Source organism: Octopus bimaculoides, chromosome 5, assembly GCF_046866305.1.
Source record: "Octopus bimaculoides isolate indiv1 chromosome 5, ASM4686630v1, whole genome shotgun sequence".
NCBI lineage: Eukaryota > Metazoa > Mollusca > Cephalopoda > Octopoda > Octopodidae > Octopus > Octopus bimaculoides.
The window spans coordinates 75,214,918-75,234,917 of NC_142932.1; the positions used below are offsets into that span (position 1 = coordinate 75,214,918).

At 37.7% G+C, this 20,000-nt stretch overlaps 1 protein-coding gene and 1 pseudogene across 1 annotated transcript in view; both read left to right on the forward strand.

The window, feature by feature from the left end:
* The first annotated feature begins 6,051 nt into the window (after nt 1-6,051).
* Nucleotides 6,052-6,170, forward strand: LOC128247955 (5S ribosomal RNA; annotated as a pseudogene).
* A 9,084-nt stretch (nt 6,171-15,254) lies between these two features.
* Nucleotides 15,255-20,000, forward strand: part of LOC106875723 (serine--tRNA ligase, mitochondrial) — a 10,678-nt gene continuing 5,932 nt past the window's right edge. Inside the window, exons 1-2 of the mRNA XM_014923968.3 lie at nt 15,255-15,665; nt 17,221-17,593. Of these exons, the coding sequence (XP_014779454.1) occupies nt 15,369-15,665; nt 17,221-17,593 (670 nt within the window). The 5' untranslated portion in view covers nt 15,255-15,368. The remainder of the gene's footprint in view (nt 15,666-17,220; nt 17,594-20,000) is intronic.

Below are 20,000 nucleotides of genomic sequence, written 5' to 3' on the forward strand. Positions count from 1 at the left end.
TGTATATATGTATGTATGTATTTATATAGACAGTGCTTCAGCTGCTGGACTTACGGCCTTTGTAGTTCATCAGATTCACATCACACTATGCCACAGGTATTACATTGTGTCCTTGATCAAGCTCCATTACATTTATTGTTTTGCTGTAGTTAACCCATACATTCTCAGTTCCCTTCCTGATGAAATATTAAATAAATGAGTTGCTGGTGCTAAGAAGGGTTTCTGTCAAAGAGAAAGCACTTTTTGTTTCCTCCAAGAACAAATGTCAGATATTTCAGATGTATTCGATCCATGCAGTCATCTAGAAATGTTTGGAAGTATAATACTAAGATGTTAAAATATTAATTAAAAAAAAAAAAAAGAAAAAAAGAAAGAAATCATTTAGCTGTAAAATTTATTTATTTATTTATATTTTGTATCCAAGAAATAACAGCAACTATAAAGCCAACACTTGCTGCTCACTCTTCAAAAATATTTAATCATCCATAAATTGTGTAGATATTATTTTATTCAATTATCATTTCATATTATTATTATTATTATTAGGAAGGTGATGAGCTGGCAAAGCCATTAGAGTGTCTGGTAAAATACTTTCTAGTGCTCTCTCCAGCTCATTACGTTCTGAGTTCTATTACCACTGGAATCGACTTTGCTTTCCATCCCTATGGGGTTGATAAAATATAGTATCAGTCAAGCACTGTGTTTGATGTAATCAAATTGCCCCTCTCCTTAAAATTGCTGGCCATGTGCCAAAATTAGTGAGAATATATTATTATTATTATTATTATTATTATTATTATTATCCTGAGTTCATATTCCACTAGGGTTGACTTTGTCTTCTCTTCCTTCCAGGGGTTAGTAAGTATCAGTTTAAATACTGGGTCCATTTAATCATCGCTGCTCTCCTCTCTCTACCCCTTCCCCCTAACCCCAATATTTGTCCCTCAATATCATAATTAATAAGAATTTTACACGTTGTGTATCAACAACCTTCTATAAACCTGAGTTGTTGACTCTCCTTCAGTTTGCAAGGTGTTTTAATGTTGCATTTTAATGTCACATTGTTTCAACCCTTGAAAAAGGCGTGAGTGCCAGCTTCTCTAAAATCCCTATTCTCCAAAAGTCTCGCAATTTTCTAGCCTTCATGAATAATTGTTTAACTTTTTTTTTTAGTTACTTATTTATGATTTCTACCATTAACTGGTGAAATTTCAATTTTACTGCCATTTTGTTGGAATTTTGTCAGTCAGAACTGCTGTTACCTTTTTTTTTTAAAATTCTGTCATAATTTCGGTTCAGTATTTCTTTTTAACTGTGTTTGTCTGTGTGTCAGACACAGGATATTTGTCAATTTCCCAAGTTTTTTCACAGTAACTAGTAAAAATGTTGTCAGAACACAGAGCTCTTTGACAATAGCTAGCACAATGCTTATCAGAAACCAGAGCTGAAAAAAAATTTACAGCTTATTGCATGTGAACTAGTTCCTTGGCTAATTAATATATCTTTGAATCCCACCGAATGCATGTTGCTCTCTTTCTCTCTCTCTCTCACTCTCTCTCTCAACCTCTCTCTTTCTCTCTCTCTTATAACATTTATACTTTTCATCTGTATATAGATAGTGAGAGAGAAAGAGAGACAGTAAGAAAATATATCCACTAAAAACCCCACTTTTCATTTCCAAACCATCATTTATCTTCTCCTCCCACAGAATCAACCTCATCACTTTCTTTCTATTTCCAGATAATGTATTAATAACAATTGCTTTTAACAATTTTTTTTTAATCTCCAGCTTTAAAAAAAAAACCCACAAAAAATAAACAAATTGCTTTTTCTAAAGACACAAAGAGAAACATCATATTTATTATTATTATTATTATTATTATCATTATTATTACTATTATTATTATCTGCTTTTTTTTTCTTTTTTTTTTTTTTGGAAATGTTGCAGAACTCTTCATTTATGTTCCTGCTTAGTATTACCGTGACCAGAGTTAGCGGTGGCTGTGGTTAACAGTAGGGTTTAGATTTTGACCACACTTCTACTGGTGAACTTTGTATATAGACCTTTTAAAACAAGTGCTGTATAATGAATGGCTGGTGCCAAATTAAATAAAACAGTTATTGAAAAAATTAATAAAAGACTTCGAAGGTTTTTTATAGTTTTCTTTTCTTTTTAGCCTTTTAATGTTCATATTACTTTGTCAAATGTAATGCTTATTTATTCATATTGTTTTTAGTTAATCATGCATTATTTCACTGATTTAACAAATGCAATGAACAGCTTGAATTTAATTTGCCTGGGTAATTTGGAGTTCCAGACTTCCTTTATTTTGTGACAGGCTGTCCATGCTTGTGCCTTCCTGATCTTGGTATCTGCTTCCAAACTGCTCATCCAACTACCTAAGTACTTTGAATCAATGCTATTATGTGGCAATGAAACATGGACACTGACAGAGAAATTATTAAATGGGCTAAATGGATGCTGCTCAAGGATGCTACAAATGCAGCATCTTAAATGTGAAATGGCAGTGACATAGGACAAATGAATGTATGTGTGTATATATATATACTCTTTTACTTGTTTCAGTCATTTGACTGCGGCCATGCTGGAGCACCGCCTTTAGTTGAGAAAATCGACTCCAGGACTTATTCTTTGTAAGCCTAGTACTTACTCTATCGGTCTCTTTTTGCCAAACCGCTAAGTTACGGGGACGTAAACACACTAGCATCGGTTGTCAAGTGATGTTTGGGGGACAAACGCACACACACACACACACACACACACACACACATATATATACGACGGGCTTCTTTCAGTTTCCGTCTACCAAATCCACTCACAAGGCTTTGGTCGGCTCGAGGCTATAGTAGAAGACACTTGACCAAGGTGCCACGCAGTTGGACTGAACCCGGAACCATGTGGTTAGTAAGCAAGCTACTTACCACACAGCCACTCCTGTATATTTCTATATATATTCCTTTATGGAGACCTACTGAAAGTTAGCAGGAAGATCAAGCAAAGACGGCTGCGACTATCTGGTCACTAAATGTGCTGCCTTAAGCTGGAAGCATCCGAATTAGTCTTGTGTAACCCACTTCATGGTGGCGCAAGAAGAGGAAAACGTCACGCATCGACAACTTGATTGTAGACATTAGCCTGGATATCAAGGCAGTGATGATGGACTGAGAAGTGTGGCAAGTAGACATTTGCTGTGGCCCAGGTTGGAACCTGACAATAATGATAACAATATGCATTATCTCCTCGCCTCAATATTTTAATGAGGTAATTATGTTAATAATACAGTAGGGTAGGCATGAGAGGCTGGATCTGGTCAGTTTGAACATGAAACAGAAAATTTGAGCTTGACATTGCGGGTTTAAATGCTAAAGGGTTAATATCTCTCTTTCTCTATCTCTCTCTCTTTCTCTCTCTCTCTCTCTATATATATATATATATATATCTCTCTCTTTCTCTCTCTCTCTCTCTCTCTTTGTGTGTGTCTCTTACCCCACCTCCAGGTGTACAGCTATAACTGCTGACATGTTGAAGTTCATCCTATTTCAAGTGATGAATCCCCCCCCCCCCCATCATCATCTTCATTATTTACTGTCCATTTTTCTATGCTTGTATGGGACAAATGGAAATTGTTGAGGCAGATTTTCTGTGACCAGAGGCCTTTTCTGACATCAGCCCTCACCTATTTCCAATCATGGTAATGTTTCCCCTTGGCTGGACATAATTTCCATGGAACACTGGACACAAACAACATCATTTGTACGTCAGTGATATTCATTTACAACCATCATGTGATATCTAGACAAGGGCATGCACACACACACACATTTATATAGAATGGGCTTCTTTCAGTTTTCATCTACCAAATCCACTCACCAGGCTTTGGTTGGCTTAGGGCTATAGTAGAACTCGTTTGCTCGAGGTACTGCTCCATGGACTGATCCTAAGACCACATGGTTGGGAGGTAAGTTTCTTAACTGCACAATCGTGTCTATGAATAAACATGTAGGTACGATGATAAAAATAATAGTGATGATGATGGTACTGCTGGTGCTAGTGGTGATGATAACATTGATGATAAATTGACCTAAATAACAAATTAGTAGACACCATCTTCCCATGACACAAGATTTCAAGGACTTTAGTATATCAGAAATGTGTAGAAAATTTCAAAATATGAAGAAATGGTCTGATAGGGAGTAATACTATGAGTCCTGATGCTGAGAGAAGGGCTTCTCAGATTTCCTCAACTCTTCCACAAATTCACGAGTCCTTATCATCATCACCATTTTAATGTGCACTTTCCATGCTTGTGTGGATCTGATGAAATTCATTGAGGAAGATTTTCTCTGGACGTGTACTACTCCTGTTTCTTCAGCAAGCTAAAATTTTCCCTGGAAAATCTTCTGTAAAAGACATGTCTAGTACAATAGCTGGATATGTTTTTATAGAAGACTGCACATACAAAACTGCCTCTGTAACATCATCATCATCATTGTTTAACATCCACTTTCCATGCTAGCATGGGTTGGACGATTTGACTGAGGACTGGTGAACCAGATGGCTACACCAGGCTACAATTTGGCAGAGTTTCTACAGCTGGTCGCCCTTCCTAACGCCAACCACTCCGAGAGTGTAGTGGGTGCTTTTACGTGCCACCGGCATGAAGGCCAGTCAGGAGGTACTGGCAACAGCCATGCTTAAAATGGTGTATTTTAAGTGCCACCTGCCCAGAAGCCAGTCCAGGGGCACTGGTAACAATCTCGCTCGAATGTCTTTACACGTGCCAGGAAGGCGATGCTGGGCACATGTGCCATCACGATTTCGTTTTTGCTTGCCCCAACAGGTCTTCGCAAGCCAAGTTTAGTGTCCAATGAAGGAAGGTACGCATAAGTGGACTGGCTACACCCCTGGCAGAGACCTTGAATTTAGGTCTCACTTGGCTTGCCGGGTCTTCTCATGTACAGCATATTTCCAACGGTCTCGGTCAGAAGTCATTGCCTTAAACAGTGAAGTTTATTTACAATTAGTGTGCAATTTCAGATATGGAGACGCACACACATATACATATATATTTATACACACACACACACACACACACACGCAATGGGCTTCTTTTGATTTCCAGCTACCAAAGTTACTCACAAAGTTTTGATCAGCCTGGACGTCTGAACTCAAAGCAAATGATTACAAAGCAAGCTTCTTAACCCATACAGCCTTGTCTGTGCCTGTATAAAACAAAAAATAAAACAAGTCTGCTCAGCAATGGACCCCAGTTTTATTTTTTTCATTTTTTTTTAGCTCCCTTTTTTAATGCTTTAGAGTCTTGGATACTGGCAAGCAAGGTTCATGGACATAATTCAATTTCAAGGGAGTACTAACAGTTTCTGTAAAAAAAAAAAAAAATGTGTGGCAGGGAAATAAAAAGAACAATATTGTGAATATCATCTCTATGGAGATAACAATTCATTCTCATTCTCTCTTTTGTAGATGAATAGTCATGTAGCTCATCTTCAGCAAGAACCTGCTCTACTTCAACCTCTTTTCTCCTACCTTAACCACTACCTTCCATTAAGATGTGCCCACCACCACCACCACATCTTTGGATTTTGTAAACTTGTGAGCTGCATGATGACCTCAATAGTGTTGGTGACACAAAAAAAAAAAAGCAGGCTGTACACACTGTAAAGTGATTGGTGTTAGGAAGGGTATCCAGCCGTAGAAACCCTGCCAAAGCAGATACAGAAGGATTATGCAGCTGTTGAACCCATTTGTCAAACTATCCAGCCCATGTCAGCATGGAACATGGATATTAAATATGGATGATGGTGATAATGATTTCAGTTAAAATGATAGAATTGTCTCTAGAGGCACATATTGCTGATGGAGTCGTCATTTAAGCTCTATCACAGTTTAGTAACCAAGAGAGAGAATATAGAAAAAGAAAAAAACCTAAGAATTTGCTTAGAAAAATTTCAGAATTCATTTAGAGAGTCAACAAAGTGACATAAGGCAGTGAGTTGACAGAATGGTCAGCAAATGGCCATATCACTTTGAAAACACCGGTTCTCGTCCGATCACCGAAGTTAATCAAAGTCGAGCCTAGATAGTACTTAGATGGGTGGCCGCTTGGGAAACCTAGGTGCTGTAAACACAAAAAAAAAAAGAAAAAAAAAAGACAGAGAACTGGCAGAAACGTTAGCATGCCGAGCGAAATGCTAAGCGGCATTTCGTCTGCCGTTACGTTCTCAGTTCAAATTCCGCCGAGGTCGACTTTGCCTTTCATCCTTTCAGGGTCGATTAAATAAGTACCAGTTACTCACTGGGGTCGATGTAATCGACTTAATCCGTTTGTCCCCTCTATGTTTAGCCCCTTGTGGGCAATAAAGAAATAAGAATAGTCAGCAAACTGGGGAAAATGCTTAGCATCATTTCATCTGTTTTTATGTTCTGAGTTCAAATCATAGCAAGGTCAGCATTGCCTTTCATCCTCTTGTGGGGTTGATAAAATAAGTACCAGTTGAGCGCTGAGGTCGATGTAATCAACTTGCCCCTCCCTTGAACTTGCTGGCCTTGTGCCAAAATTTGAAACCAATAATAAAGTGGCATAAGGCTGTCACCTTACAGACTTAAGGATATCGTCATCATCGTTTAACATTCGCTTTCCATGCTAGCATGGGTTGGACGATTTAACTGAGGACTGGTGAACCAGATGGCTACACCAGGCTCCAATCTGATTTGGCAGAGTTTCTACAGCTGGATGCCCTTCCTAACGCCAACCACTCTGAGAGTGTAGTGGGTGTTTTTACGTGCCACCGGCACGAAGGCCAGTCAGGCGGTACTGGCAACGGCCACGCTCGAAATGGTGTATTTTACGTGCCACCTGCACAGGAACCAGTCCAGGGGCACTGGCAACGATCTCACTCGAATGTCTTTACACGTGCCACCGGCACAAGTGCCAGGAAGGCGACACTGGGCACAGGTGCCATCATGATTTCGCTTATATATGTCACGATTTCGCATATATATATAATTAAAGTGAAAAATGTTAGTATAAAATATTTTCTGTACATCTTTCTATCAGATTTTGGAAGTCTGATAAACAAATATCCTTTATGCTGTCATGTACAACTGGCTAGAATTAATAGTCAAATCTTCCTCAAATCACAAACTCTCATCTTAAATAATTGAAATTAGATCATGTAGTCCTAGATATGAACTTTGTCTCAGAAATGATGATCATGGATAAAACATGATTGATCGTAGTTCAATTTGGGTTGACCTGAGGTTAAACAACAATAACATTGGTCATAGCTAGAACACTTTGATCATAGGTCTGCTGGATCAGGAGTGACCTGGTGTTAAATAACAGCAACAGCTTTTATCTCCAAAATAACCCAAGAATTCACCCTCATATTGACAGCATTTACATCTATCTACATCATTCATCTGTCTTATCAAAATGTCTGTCACTTACTCAGACTAGAAAAATCTTTTTATCAGTTCTTTAAATTCATCTCTCTCTCTCTCTCTCTCTCTCTCTCTCTCTCTCTCTCTCTCTCTCTCTCTATCTTTCTCTCTCTTCCTCTGTCTTTCTCTCTTTCCCTTTCTTTCACCTCCTTACTCTTGTCTACATCTTCCTCTCTCATCTCTTTCTCTGTATTTCCCTCTTTCTTGCCTCCTTACTCTTCCCCCTTCTCTCTCTCTCACCCCTCCCACATTCTCAATCACTCCTCCCCCACTCACACCATATACCTCCAGCTGCTATTTCTTGTCTTATCTATTTCCTCTCAACATTCTTTGATGTTATCAGCCTCTAAGTCTCTTCTGTGAACACAACTTCTTCAGACTCTCCTATTCCTCTCACTCTCTCATTCCTCCCACAGACACCATTTTGTTGCTCTTCTGAACACTCACCACCCATTCATTCCTTCTCCTACCCTTATTTCCTACATACACCCAAACAACCTTCACTATTTTCATTTCCAAACTCAGCCCTCACAGTTGCTGCACCCTTCATATTACCTGACACTGTTGCCTAACCATGAAGGCAGGTAGGTGGCCTAGTAGTTAGTTGCTCAATGCACAATCATAAAGTTGTAGGTTCGATTCCTGGACAGGGTGATGTGTTGCATCCTTGAGCAAGGCACTTTATTACACATTGCTCATATCTACCAAGTTGTAAATGAGTACCAGCTGAGTACATTTTAACCCTCTCTTTCCTTCCTACTGCTGCATTCTGGATGTTACACCAGGTCAAAGGTGATGGGATTGAGAATGAAGTCTGTGTTTGTTCATGACTATAGAGACACCTAAAACAATTAACAAAATCATGGTACATGTTACCAAGCTATATTTGCTCACAAGTGAGGGCTGATACTATTGTCTAATCAAACCCTCTGATATTACATTTTCCTGCCACGTGACACTCATCTCAAACTTTTTTTTGATACTAGAAGTCAATTGTAGAAGGTCTACCATCTGTCTGCTGACTACCTTTGGCAGTAAATGCATTTCATACCTAACTTATCCAATATTATTCCTCAGAGACAGACATTATCTTTTAACTTTATAGTCATTAGACTGCGGTCATGCTAGGGCACTACCTCAAAGAATTTTTAGTTCAATGAATCAACTCTGGTGCTTATTTTACTTTTCAAGTCTGGTACTTATTCTGTCGATCTCTTTTGCTGTACTGCTAAATTACAGGGATGTAAATATACCAACACCAGCTGTCAAGTGGTAGTGGGGGACAAACAGGCATAGAGACACATACACACTTATATAAATATATGATGGGCTTCTTTCAGTTTCCATATTCAAATCCTTTTGCAAGACTTTGGTCAACTCAAGGCTGTAGTAGAAGACACTTGCTTAAGGTGCCACACAGTGTACTGAACCCAGAATCATGTGGTTGGGAAGCAAGCTTCTTACCGCACAATCACACCTGGGCAATCTTTTTTCAAGAAGTCGGCCACATAAGACATGGCTTATCATCATGTGGGCCACACTACTATTTCATTAGGTGTGCCATTCAAAAAGTCCTGTGGGCCACAGGTTTCCCACAAATGCTCATAGGTATTGGTTTCCACATCCCTCACAAAACCAAAGCCCTCAACTTTGTAATTTATTCACTCACACCATAAAAGTGAAGGGCTCTGGTTACAATATTTTGAAGAAGTTTGCTACTATCACTAAGGGTTGGTGGTGTTTACTTTATATTATAAATCCTGTATGATGATCATTGAATCAAAGGATATATGCAGATATTGTATGGTTCCTCTTTTTCTAACCATTGATCAGCAAAATTTTTTTGATCTTTATTAAGAAGCCTCTTTCAATTTTCAGAATTGTTTTACATTCTTCACTAAAAGTTACATAGTAAGTCCTGTCTGTGAAAGTGCATTTCTTGCATTTACATTTTTTTTTTTCATAATAATTTAGGTGATGTTCGTGAAGAGAATGGTGGAAGGTTTCACCAATAATGGAGAGAAGGGACTCCTGATGCCATGAGGGGTGACTATACTCGTATATGGTCTTTGATTAGATATGATGAAAGCTATCATGAAAGAAATGAAGTGCCATCTTCAAAGCATCTTACTTTTTTTTTTTAATTATCTACCTCCTACCAACCAACCAGCCAACCGACTGACCGACCAACCAAAAAGTTCATAGGCTGACCAAGAAACTCTAATGGAATGTGACCAAATGAGGTTTTTTCAACATAGACCCCCTTACTGTTCACACATTTCTTCCATCAGTGTTGCAAAACTTGGATCCCATTAATGAAGAAAATTTCATCCTGTTGGTCAAAAAAGTCATCAACAGCAGATATGCTGTCATCATCATCATCATCATCATGATACTGGGTCCCAGCTAAGTGCTTTTTCATCATAGGAAATAGATGATAATCAGATGGAGCCAAATTAAGACAATAGAGAGGGTGATCAACTAGTTCAAAGTCACAGTCATGTACAGCAGCCACTGAAACCAAGAACTGATGAAACAAGACGCCTATTGTCAGTTTTCTTGGGCATTTAGTCTTGATAGCCTTTGGAAATAGCCTCAGTAAGTTAGCATAGTATTCTCGTTATGGTGTGACCCTTTTGAAGATAGTCAATAAGCACAATGCCATTTACATCCCCAAAAACCGAGGCCAACACATTCCCTGCCAATGAAACGACCTTGGACTTCTTTGGAGCAGGTGAGGAGGGGTGTTTCCACTGCATGGACAGTCTCTTTGCCTCTGGCTCAAAGTGATGAAGCCAACACTCATCTTGGGTTAGGAAATGTTCAAGGAAACCAGCTGGATCTGCTTTAAACAATATCATATTTTCCTGTGATGTGATCAGCCTGGTGTGCTTTTGATCAGACGTCAGAATATGTGGCACCCACTGAGTGAAGACCTTTGTCATGCCAAGTTCATTGTGCAGAATATTCTTAACTCTCTCATGGGATATGCTAATAGCATTAGCTATTTGATTTATAGTTAATTGTCTGTCATTCATCAGCATGTATGATCACAATGTTTTCCTCGATGGTGGTAGTTGCAGGACGTCCAGATGTTGGGTCATCTTCAAGACTCTTTTTGCCTCCTATATTCAGACATCCATTTTTGCACTGTTGATAAAGCTGGAGCATCATCTCTTTATGTAGTAATCATATCAACATGAGTGTTTTTGAGGATTAAACCCTTTTTTTGCAGATACCAATTTTTTTGTTTTCAAGAGAAGTCACTACCAGTTACTTTTGAAGTCTTCTTTTGAAGTTGTGTAGTGAAAATAACTGAAATACTGAGGGCATACATTTTCCTCTTTAGTTAAACCATCAACTTGGAGAGAGGGGTGAGGAGAAAGAGGGAGATGCTCCTTCCACTAAATTTGTTGAAAAAGAAGCAAGAGTGGTGAACATGGTCTGAAGTGGACAGACTTGTAGGCTGGAAAATAAATGCTGAGAAAGGAAGAGAGAGAGAGAGAGAGAGAGAGAGAGAGAATGTATTTGATTGACTCTTGGTCATTGTCTCCTGCACTGGGGTTATTCTTTGTCAGTATTTTTTATATTTTCTTAATACATATTTATATGTAAGACCCTGTGTGTTGTAGTATTGTTTTCTGTATAGTCACTGTTGTGTTTGAGCACTTTGATTAATGAAAAAGTTCTTATCCTCCTCCTCCTCCTCCTCCTCCTCCTCCTCCTCCTCTCACCATCATCATCATCATCATCATCATCATCATTATCATAATTATTAAGGTGATGAGCTGGCAGAATCATTAGTATGCTGGGTAAAATTGCTAAACAGCATTTCATCTGTCTTTACATTTTGCATTCAAATTCCACAGAGGTCAGCTTTACCTCTCAGGTCTACAAAATAAGTACCTGTTGAACACTGGAATTGATGTGATTGACTTACTCCCACCACCAGAATTGCTGGCCTTGTGCCAAAATTTTGAAATCATTGCTATTATGAGTTTTTCTTCTTCCTTCAATTTTGTTTCCATTTCTTGCTGAGTGTCTTCCTGACACCTAGGGCAAAGAAACTCACTGTAAACATTGATAAGAATAAACACACCAGCCTGTTCATTTACAAAATCAATTAAAGTTACATAGAGAAAAAATACTTGCATGGGTGATAATCATTCTCACAGCAAAAATGTTCTTCTCAATACATGTGATGTACAAGTTAAAACAATCTTTTGCACTTCTTGCTTGGATGGTAAACCAGGGATAATTCTCAAATAATTTTCAGTCCCCTGTTCTCCTACAATCACTGGTATTGTAATCGCCTTGAGATGCCACATTTTTTTATTTCAATGTGCAAATTTTTATATTTTCTAAGCTTGTCAAGTTCTTTTGCCAAAGTATTATGATCACAAGGGATACTCATGTCAATCAATAAACAGATATTTATTATTTTGGTCTTTTACAACAACATCCAGTTTATTAGCTTTTTATGATTCTATCTGTATGTACTGAAGTGTCCTAGAGAATCATTACATTTTCTCTGTCAGTTACATCCACAGGGCAATTCTTATACAACAGTTTTGGTTTTATAACGCGGACACATTAACCAATGTAGATACTGGCCAACTCTGTTACATCTTGATTTATATTCTATTGGTGCCAGAACTTAACACCCAGAGCTTAAGTGGTCTACTGTTTCAATTTCATCATAAGAGGATCAGCACTTTGGATCTACTCCATTTTTCATCACATTGGCCTGGTAGTTCTGGGTCAATAAGTTTTGATCTTGAGCAGTGAAGATAAAGCCTTTACTCGCTGCCTTTAGTCCTGAGTTTTGTAGCCACGGATGAGTGTGCTTCATCAGTTTGCTTGCTACTGGCTACACATTCACCCTGTAGAGGTTTCTGTTCTCACCTACCAGCCAATTGTTCCTTCAGTAAATCTACTTGCAGTGCTTTGCTCAGCCCAGGGCTATAGTAGAAGACACTTGCTTAAGGTGCTGCATAGTGGGACTGAACCCAAGGCCATATGATTGGGAAGCAAGCTTTTTAATCACACAGCCCTACATGTTCATCATCATCATCATTCATTCATTATAGTAGGGGCAGCAAGATGGCAGAACCACCAACACACTGGACAAAATGCATAGCAACATTTCATTTGTCTTTACTTACTGAGTTTAAATTCTGCTGAAGTTGACTCTGCCTGTCATCCTTTCAGGGCTGATAAAACAAGTACCAGTTGAGCACTGTGGTTAATGTAATCAACTATCTCACTCAACTAAAATTTCACACTTTGTGCCTATAGTAGAAAGGATCGTCATCATTGTCATCATTTAAAAAAGATTTTTATTACTATAATTAAAGCAGCAAGCTGGCAGAATTAATAGCATGCTGGACGAAATGCTTAGTGGTATTTTGTCCATCTTTAAATTTTTAGTTTCCACTGAGATCAACTTTGCTTTTCATCCTTTTAGGATCAATACAAAATAAGTACCAATCAAGTACTCCAGGTCGATGTAATCGACTTACCCCCTCCTCCAAAACTTCAGGCCTTGTGCCTAGAGCAGAAAAGAATATTATTACTATTATCATCCCAGTGTTTCCAGTTATTGAAGAACTAAAATTTTATTTCAACATTTGCCTTAATTTCATAAAACATCAAACCAAAAGATACATGCATACATATATATATATATATATATATATATATATATATATACAGGGATTGGACAAAATTATGGAAACACCTTAAAATTTCAAATAAATTTATTTTAATATGGGATAGGACCGCCTTTGGCAGTAATTACAGCTTGAATTCTATGAGGTATGGACTCGTACAAAATTGTTTCCAAAGGAATTTTTCTCCATTCTTCAGCTAAAACAGTTTCCAGTCCTTGTAGTGATGATGGTGGAGGATATCGACTCCTTACTTGTTTTTCTAAAATGCACCATAAATGTTCAATAATATTGAGATCTGGGGACTGTGGTGACCAGGTAAGATGTTCAACTTCACTAGAATGTTCCTCATGCCATTCAATAACAACTTTAGCTGTGTGAATTGGTGCATTATCATCCTGAAAGATTGCGTTTCCCTTTGGAAACAGTTCCGTAACCATAGAATGAATTTGATCAGATAAAATGCCGAAATAGTCTTGACTATTAATTCTGACATGAAGGGAAACTATTGGACTGACAGATTTCCAAGATATACTCCCCGCTCCCACCAGATCATCCTCCATGTTTAACAGTTGGAAGAAGGCAGTCTGGGTCAAATGCTTCTTTTGGCTGTCTCCCCGGTGGTCGGAAATGAGGTAAAGGATGACTCATTCGAAAAAATAACATTCTTCCACTGCTCTAGGGACTAATTCTGTAGGTTTTTACTCCACTCTAAACACTTTGCAACATTTGTTTTTGAAAGTAGTGGTTTTCTGATTGCAGCCCTCCCATGAAATCTGGCTTTGTGCAGCTACTGGTGAACAGTTTTTGTGGAAACTGGGTTCTCGTGGTGGTCATTAAGCTTTGCAGTAATTTTGGGAGCTGTACTTTTATGATCCTTTCTAACAATTCACATAAGAGTCTGACGGTCCCTATCTGAAACTTTTGGTTCTCTTCCAGAATTTTGTTTTGACGAGGTTTTAGTAAAACTTTAATAATGAATCAAAAAACATAAAAATAAACAAGCTTCTGATGGTTTTATAGATATGTCAAAATTATGATGCTAGGTTTTTCCATTGTTTTGTCCAACCCCTGCAGGAAAGACATCCGCCCGTCCTCCCCCATTTTCTCCCAAATTTGTTTATTTAAAAATTTTTTTTTGCCAAAAATCCCCCTTTCTGGATATGGAGGTTCTGGAAAATTGCCAAAAATTAGCATTGAGAAATTTCCCCCCCTTCCCCCCAAATTCTTCAATTTTGACTTTTTTCCCCAACACTAACGGCACAAGCAGTCAGCGCCGTATTGGATGAGATCTCACCTGCATCCATTTGCCATGCCCGAGATCACAACGAGGATCGCAATGGCAAACTGGATATAAGGGCCCACAAACAGATTCTCTTCTTCTTCTTCACCGCAAGCACTTGCTGAACACACATATTCGCTGGTTGGGTCTCCAGGCTAGTCCTGTCTGCACATCATATCTCCAGAGGTAATGGGCCCGCATTAACGGAGATACAACGAAACGTACACAGCTTGAGATGGTCTACTGAGAGTGACACACTTCATTTATTCTGTGTAACTGTAAATAAAACTGGTTGTGAATTTGCATTTCCACTTGAGACTTCTCTCCTCGCCTGCTGGAGCCTGAAACAACACAAAGAACAATTTTAATGGGAGAAGGTGATATTCATCCAATATTGTGAACCTTGCCTCCCATTATACTAACGCTAACCCTAACGCTAAAACCCCAACCCTAACCCTAACTCTAAAACCTTAACGCTAACCCTAAAACCCTAACCCTAACCATAAGTACAGAAATGTTTAGAAATTTTTGTTCAAATCATAATGTCCGTATTTTTCCGCATATTTAGAAAATAAATTTTTTTAAAAGGATGGTTTGGGAAGGGGGGGGGCGGAAGTCTTTCCCCCTGTTTGTGTATATATATATATATATATCATATATGTATGTATGTATGTATGTATATATATATATATATATATATATATATTGTGTAGGTGTCAAACTCGTACGCTTGTAATATAAAGGCACATCGCCACTACCCCATCACTACCATTTCTACTACTACTACTAGCAACAGCAGTAACAACAATAACATGTAGCAGGGAGAGGAGCATTACTACACCAATCAGAAATTGTTTGTAAATCAATTCAAGGGAGATCACTCTGAATGTCAAACTCGCCTTAACTTCCTCACTTCAAACGAGTCCGTATTATGCTTGGCAGCATGTACGGACTTCATACGACACTTGGCCGTTTTCAGTGGCGAACGTGCAAACATTTCTCTGTTATTCGAGCATTGTTAAAGTCTGCAGACTCGAAATGTTATAGAAGAGACATATCAATAGATTGTCTTAGCCAAAACAGTTACCAAGATTCGCAAAGTTCCATCTGCCCTGAGTTTGATTGGGATTATCTTTGTAATCCAGAAAACACTTTGGAAATAAAAGAAAACATACGGAATCGTAAAGGAATAGGAGATATAGACGCTGTTCACAGACTATGGAATGATGTAAATATAAATTTATATTTCATTTTACCCAAACGACTCGTAAATAATATCGAAATTCTTTATACACATCGTTAAGACAATTATTGCCGAATAGCCGGTATATTAAACGTAAATTAATTGTGATATTTATTCCACCTAAGTTACAAACATACTCCCTTGTTGCTCTATATTTCAGAAATACATTGAGTCAGTGACTGACCATGACCAGCTGAAAGAATCTAGGACAAATGAGGCTCTTGTTTTCGAAATATAGGACAGAAAATTATTATACAATTAAACGGGCTTAAGATCCGTTTGAAGTAAAGGTTACCTCTAAAGGTTATGTCTGGCGTATTATTTTGAAAGGAATCCTATCGTAAAATCTTTTTTCCGTGTTACAACAATATACGCAGAAGTATCTCTGACTTTTGATTTTTGATAACATATCTTAAAAGTTGTTTTGGGCTGATTTTATAAATAATTTGTTAACGATAAGGTCAATTTTCAGATTAAACCCGCACTATTTTCACTAGGGTGTTAGAGTTAGGGTTTTAGGGTTTTTACATTAAATTCTGATATAATTGCAATGTAACCCGTCTGAAAATTTTGCCAACGAAATTTTTGTTGTCTCAGTCCATGTAGACTTAATTAGATAGCATTTTAATTACTTTGAGAAAAGCATATGTAATGAGTATTTTGTTAGTTTGTAGTGCTAGATTCAGATCATAAAATAAGCCTGAAATTGAAACTGGGAAACAATTCTGATATTTTCTCTCTAAGGGATCTTGAATTGCTGAAACATTTTCAATGATGTGTTTCCTCCTTGTGTTAAGCAGATGAGAGGGAAATCTCCCTGTATAATATGGCAGACTATCCCAGTCTGTTCCAGGTAATACAGTGCTTATTCCTGACATCAGTGTGATCCAAGACATGTAGAATTAACTGAAAGACTTATAAACATGGTAAAATACATCTAGAGGTTTTGAAAACTTGTTATCAAGTTGTTATTACAATACCTTATCTATTGGGTCATTCCATCTTTAAAATAAACAAATTCAGAGTAATAAAGACATTTGGTACTCCAGATAGAAAGATTTGTGAAAATGTATGAAGTTAGGTTGAACTTCATTCTTTGGCTGGTCTTTTATCTGCTTGGTATCCTGTCTTCAATGTGGTCATGCTGTCTGATTTAGTACTTACAACTCATTGTTTTTATTTGAAACAAATTGGAGGGTTTGTCTCGAGGAAGATGTGGCTGTTATATTATGCAGATCAAGCAATAACACAGAAACTCCTAACCTTATGGTTTCTGTTGCTTTTTAGACACACATCATTCCTGATTCAACAGACATGATTGAAAACGTTCCAGTTGCAAATATTTTTAATTTTATATTCAGATGTAGTATACCCAAGACTAGTGTATCTAATGTTATTTTCATTTTTCTTTTCTAAGGCATTAAGGGAGATTTACTTGCTATTTCTAGTAAGTAGAGCAACCATATTGACACTCCTTTATTAGCTTCACCTTATGTTTGTAGGCATGTGTAGTAGACTAAGCCTGTTTAATCTGTTACAGGTATCAAGGGAAGATAATTCAATGAAGAAGCAAGGATTGATTGATAAATTAAAATCATTGGCTGCAGACATTCCCAACAAAATCCATCCATTGGCACCAATTGGGAATGAATCTTGTAATCGTGTTGTCAAAACTTTTGGTAAAGAATCTGTTAATGTAGGAAAAGTGAAGGGTGTTGTTGAAATTGGAGAGAAAGCAGGATGGCTCCGTACATCCAATGTTGGAACAACCACTGGTCAACGGAGTTATTATTTTCTGAACCAACTTGCTCGCCTGGAACTGGCCCTAGTAAATTATTGTCTGGATAAGCTCCGTTTGGAAGGATTTCAATTGGTATCTGTTCCAGAGATTTTAAGGCCAGAAATCATCGAAGGTATTTTATTTTTCAAATTTTATATCAAAAATTATTTCATTACCATCTTTTAACGTTTGTCTTCCATACTGGCATAGGTTGGATAGTTTGACAGGATCTGATATTTTGAAAGACTGCGTTGTGTTCCAGTGTCTGCTTTTGTATGGTGTACCCTTTCTAATGCTAACCACCTGACACACACATATAACAATACACACACATATATATATATAAAATATATATACCTTTGTATATGTGTGTGTGTGTATATGTATGTGTCTTTGTTTTACTGTCTCCCTGGCTTGTTATCACATGGTAGCTGTAAGCAAATGTCACTGACATGCTAACGGTGTCCTTTGTTTCCAATCTTCCATGAAATTATGTCTGAGCAAGATGAAATATTACCTTTATTGAAACAGGTGAGGTTTGGTGATAGGAAGGGCATCTAGCTGCACAAAAGCTGTCTGATTCATGTGAGCATGGTAAAGTGTATGTTCCATATACATATATATATATATATATATATATAGATATAGATATATATATTGATAGAAAAGTTAAGACAACAAAAGAAAGAAAGAGACCTCGATATTATGTAAATAGAGGAATGTATATGTAATATGTGACATTTATTCGGTAGCCATGATAAAACTGAGTTTCGGATGTCTGGGCGGAAACCCATACCGCCATCTCTTCAGTTATCTGGCCATTGAAAAAAATGCTATGTAAATGACCGTTAAACAAAGGGAAATTACTGCATGATCACACACACACACACATATATATATATATATATATATATATATATATATATATAAACAATATATGAGTATATGCATATATATGTACATGTATGTACATACCTTCATCTACATGTACATATAGATACATATCTGGGTACATGACGTTGCAAAAGAACATGGACAAAATGATAAACAAGGTACAACAAACAAGCAGGCCACATAGAGAACATATCCTTCATCAGCTGCCACCATTAAAACACTGGCGTTTCAAAGAGTTAGGGCAGGACGCATTGTTAACATGGCTCTTCCCACGAACACAAATTAAATTTTTTTCGTGGAGGATAGTGGCGGACGGAAAACAAGACAGGAAAACGAAACGGTGAAATAAACAAACAAAAAGGCTGTACAGCCAGACATGGAGAGAAGTACTGTGAAAATAAGAGTAGAAAATTTTTTTTTAAATTTATACTGGTGGCTACCATGTGTAATAAAGTCAATAGACAATAATAGTGTATAAACAATTTAAGTATTTATACATGGAAGAGGTGACCTGTGAAAGAACACCTTACATGCTAGAAAGGGCAGTCAAAGCCCAAACCACAAATAAAAGCAATTTCAAAGGGAATGATAATAATAAAAAAAGAAATAAAGAAAAAATATTTTTCTAGTTACCCTTTTATTTTCATTCCCTTTGAAATTGCTTTTATTCATGGTTTGGGCTTTGACTGTTGTTTCTAGTATGTAAGGTGTCCTGTTAAAGGTCACCTCTTTCATGTATAAATACTTAAATTGTTTATACACTATTATTTATATATATGTATATGGAACATACACTTTTCCTTGCTCACATGAATCAGACAGCTTACCTCTCCTCATCCACATGCCAACACTTAACCCGGATTACCACTGGATCTTCAGATGCTTTCAGGCTCTACCTTCATGGGTCTCACTGGCTATTGTCATTGATGTAAGCTCTATATGCTAATGACCTTGCCATTCTCTCTCCATTTCAACTTTTTTTCTTTCTCTCCTTTTTCCAGCATGCCTAATTATAAATCCTCCCTCCTCCACCTTCATCACTGCCTAAAAAAACACCTGACTATGCTTCCTTTCTGCTGCTTTCAACCTTCTATTCATCTTTCCCTACTGATTTTCAAAAACCATGCTTCTGTTATTACGTTTCCTTTCTCAGTTGCTACCTTCACCACCACCTCATCCCCAAATGTTTCTGCCTCCTACTTTCCATTCTACCTCTGCCATCTTACCCATACTCCGCACCACTTCCTATTGCCTTATGTGTGCCACCATTCATTCTAATCTCTTCAGAATACACACCCTCGACTGCTTTCTCCCTCTCACTTATTCCACCTTTCTGCTGAACTTGTCCTCTCCCTCAACTGCTTCTCATTTGCAGGGGACTTTTACCAACAGTCTTACGAGTCACCATGGGAATGAGAATGGGTCCTAACTACACGAACCTGTTTGTTGGCTATGTTGAGGCCCAAATAGTCTCACAAATGAGTTATATGGTCGTTATATTGATGACAGTATCAGCGCAGCCTCACTCTCCCATGAACAACTGGACTCCTTCTTCTCCTTTGTCCAATCCTTCCATCCTGCCCTCGAATTCTCCTGCATTATCCCTAACTCTTCTGTTGGATTTCTTGACATTTCTGTCAGCATAC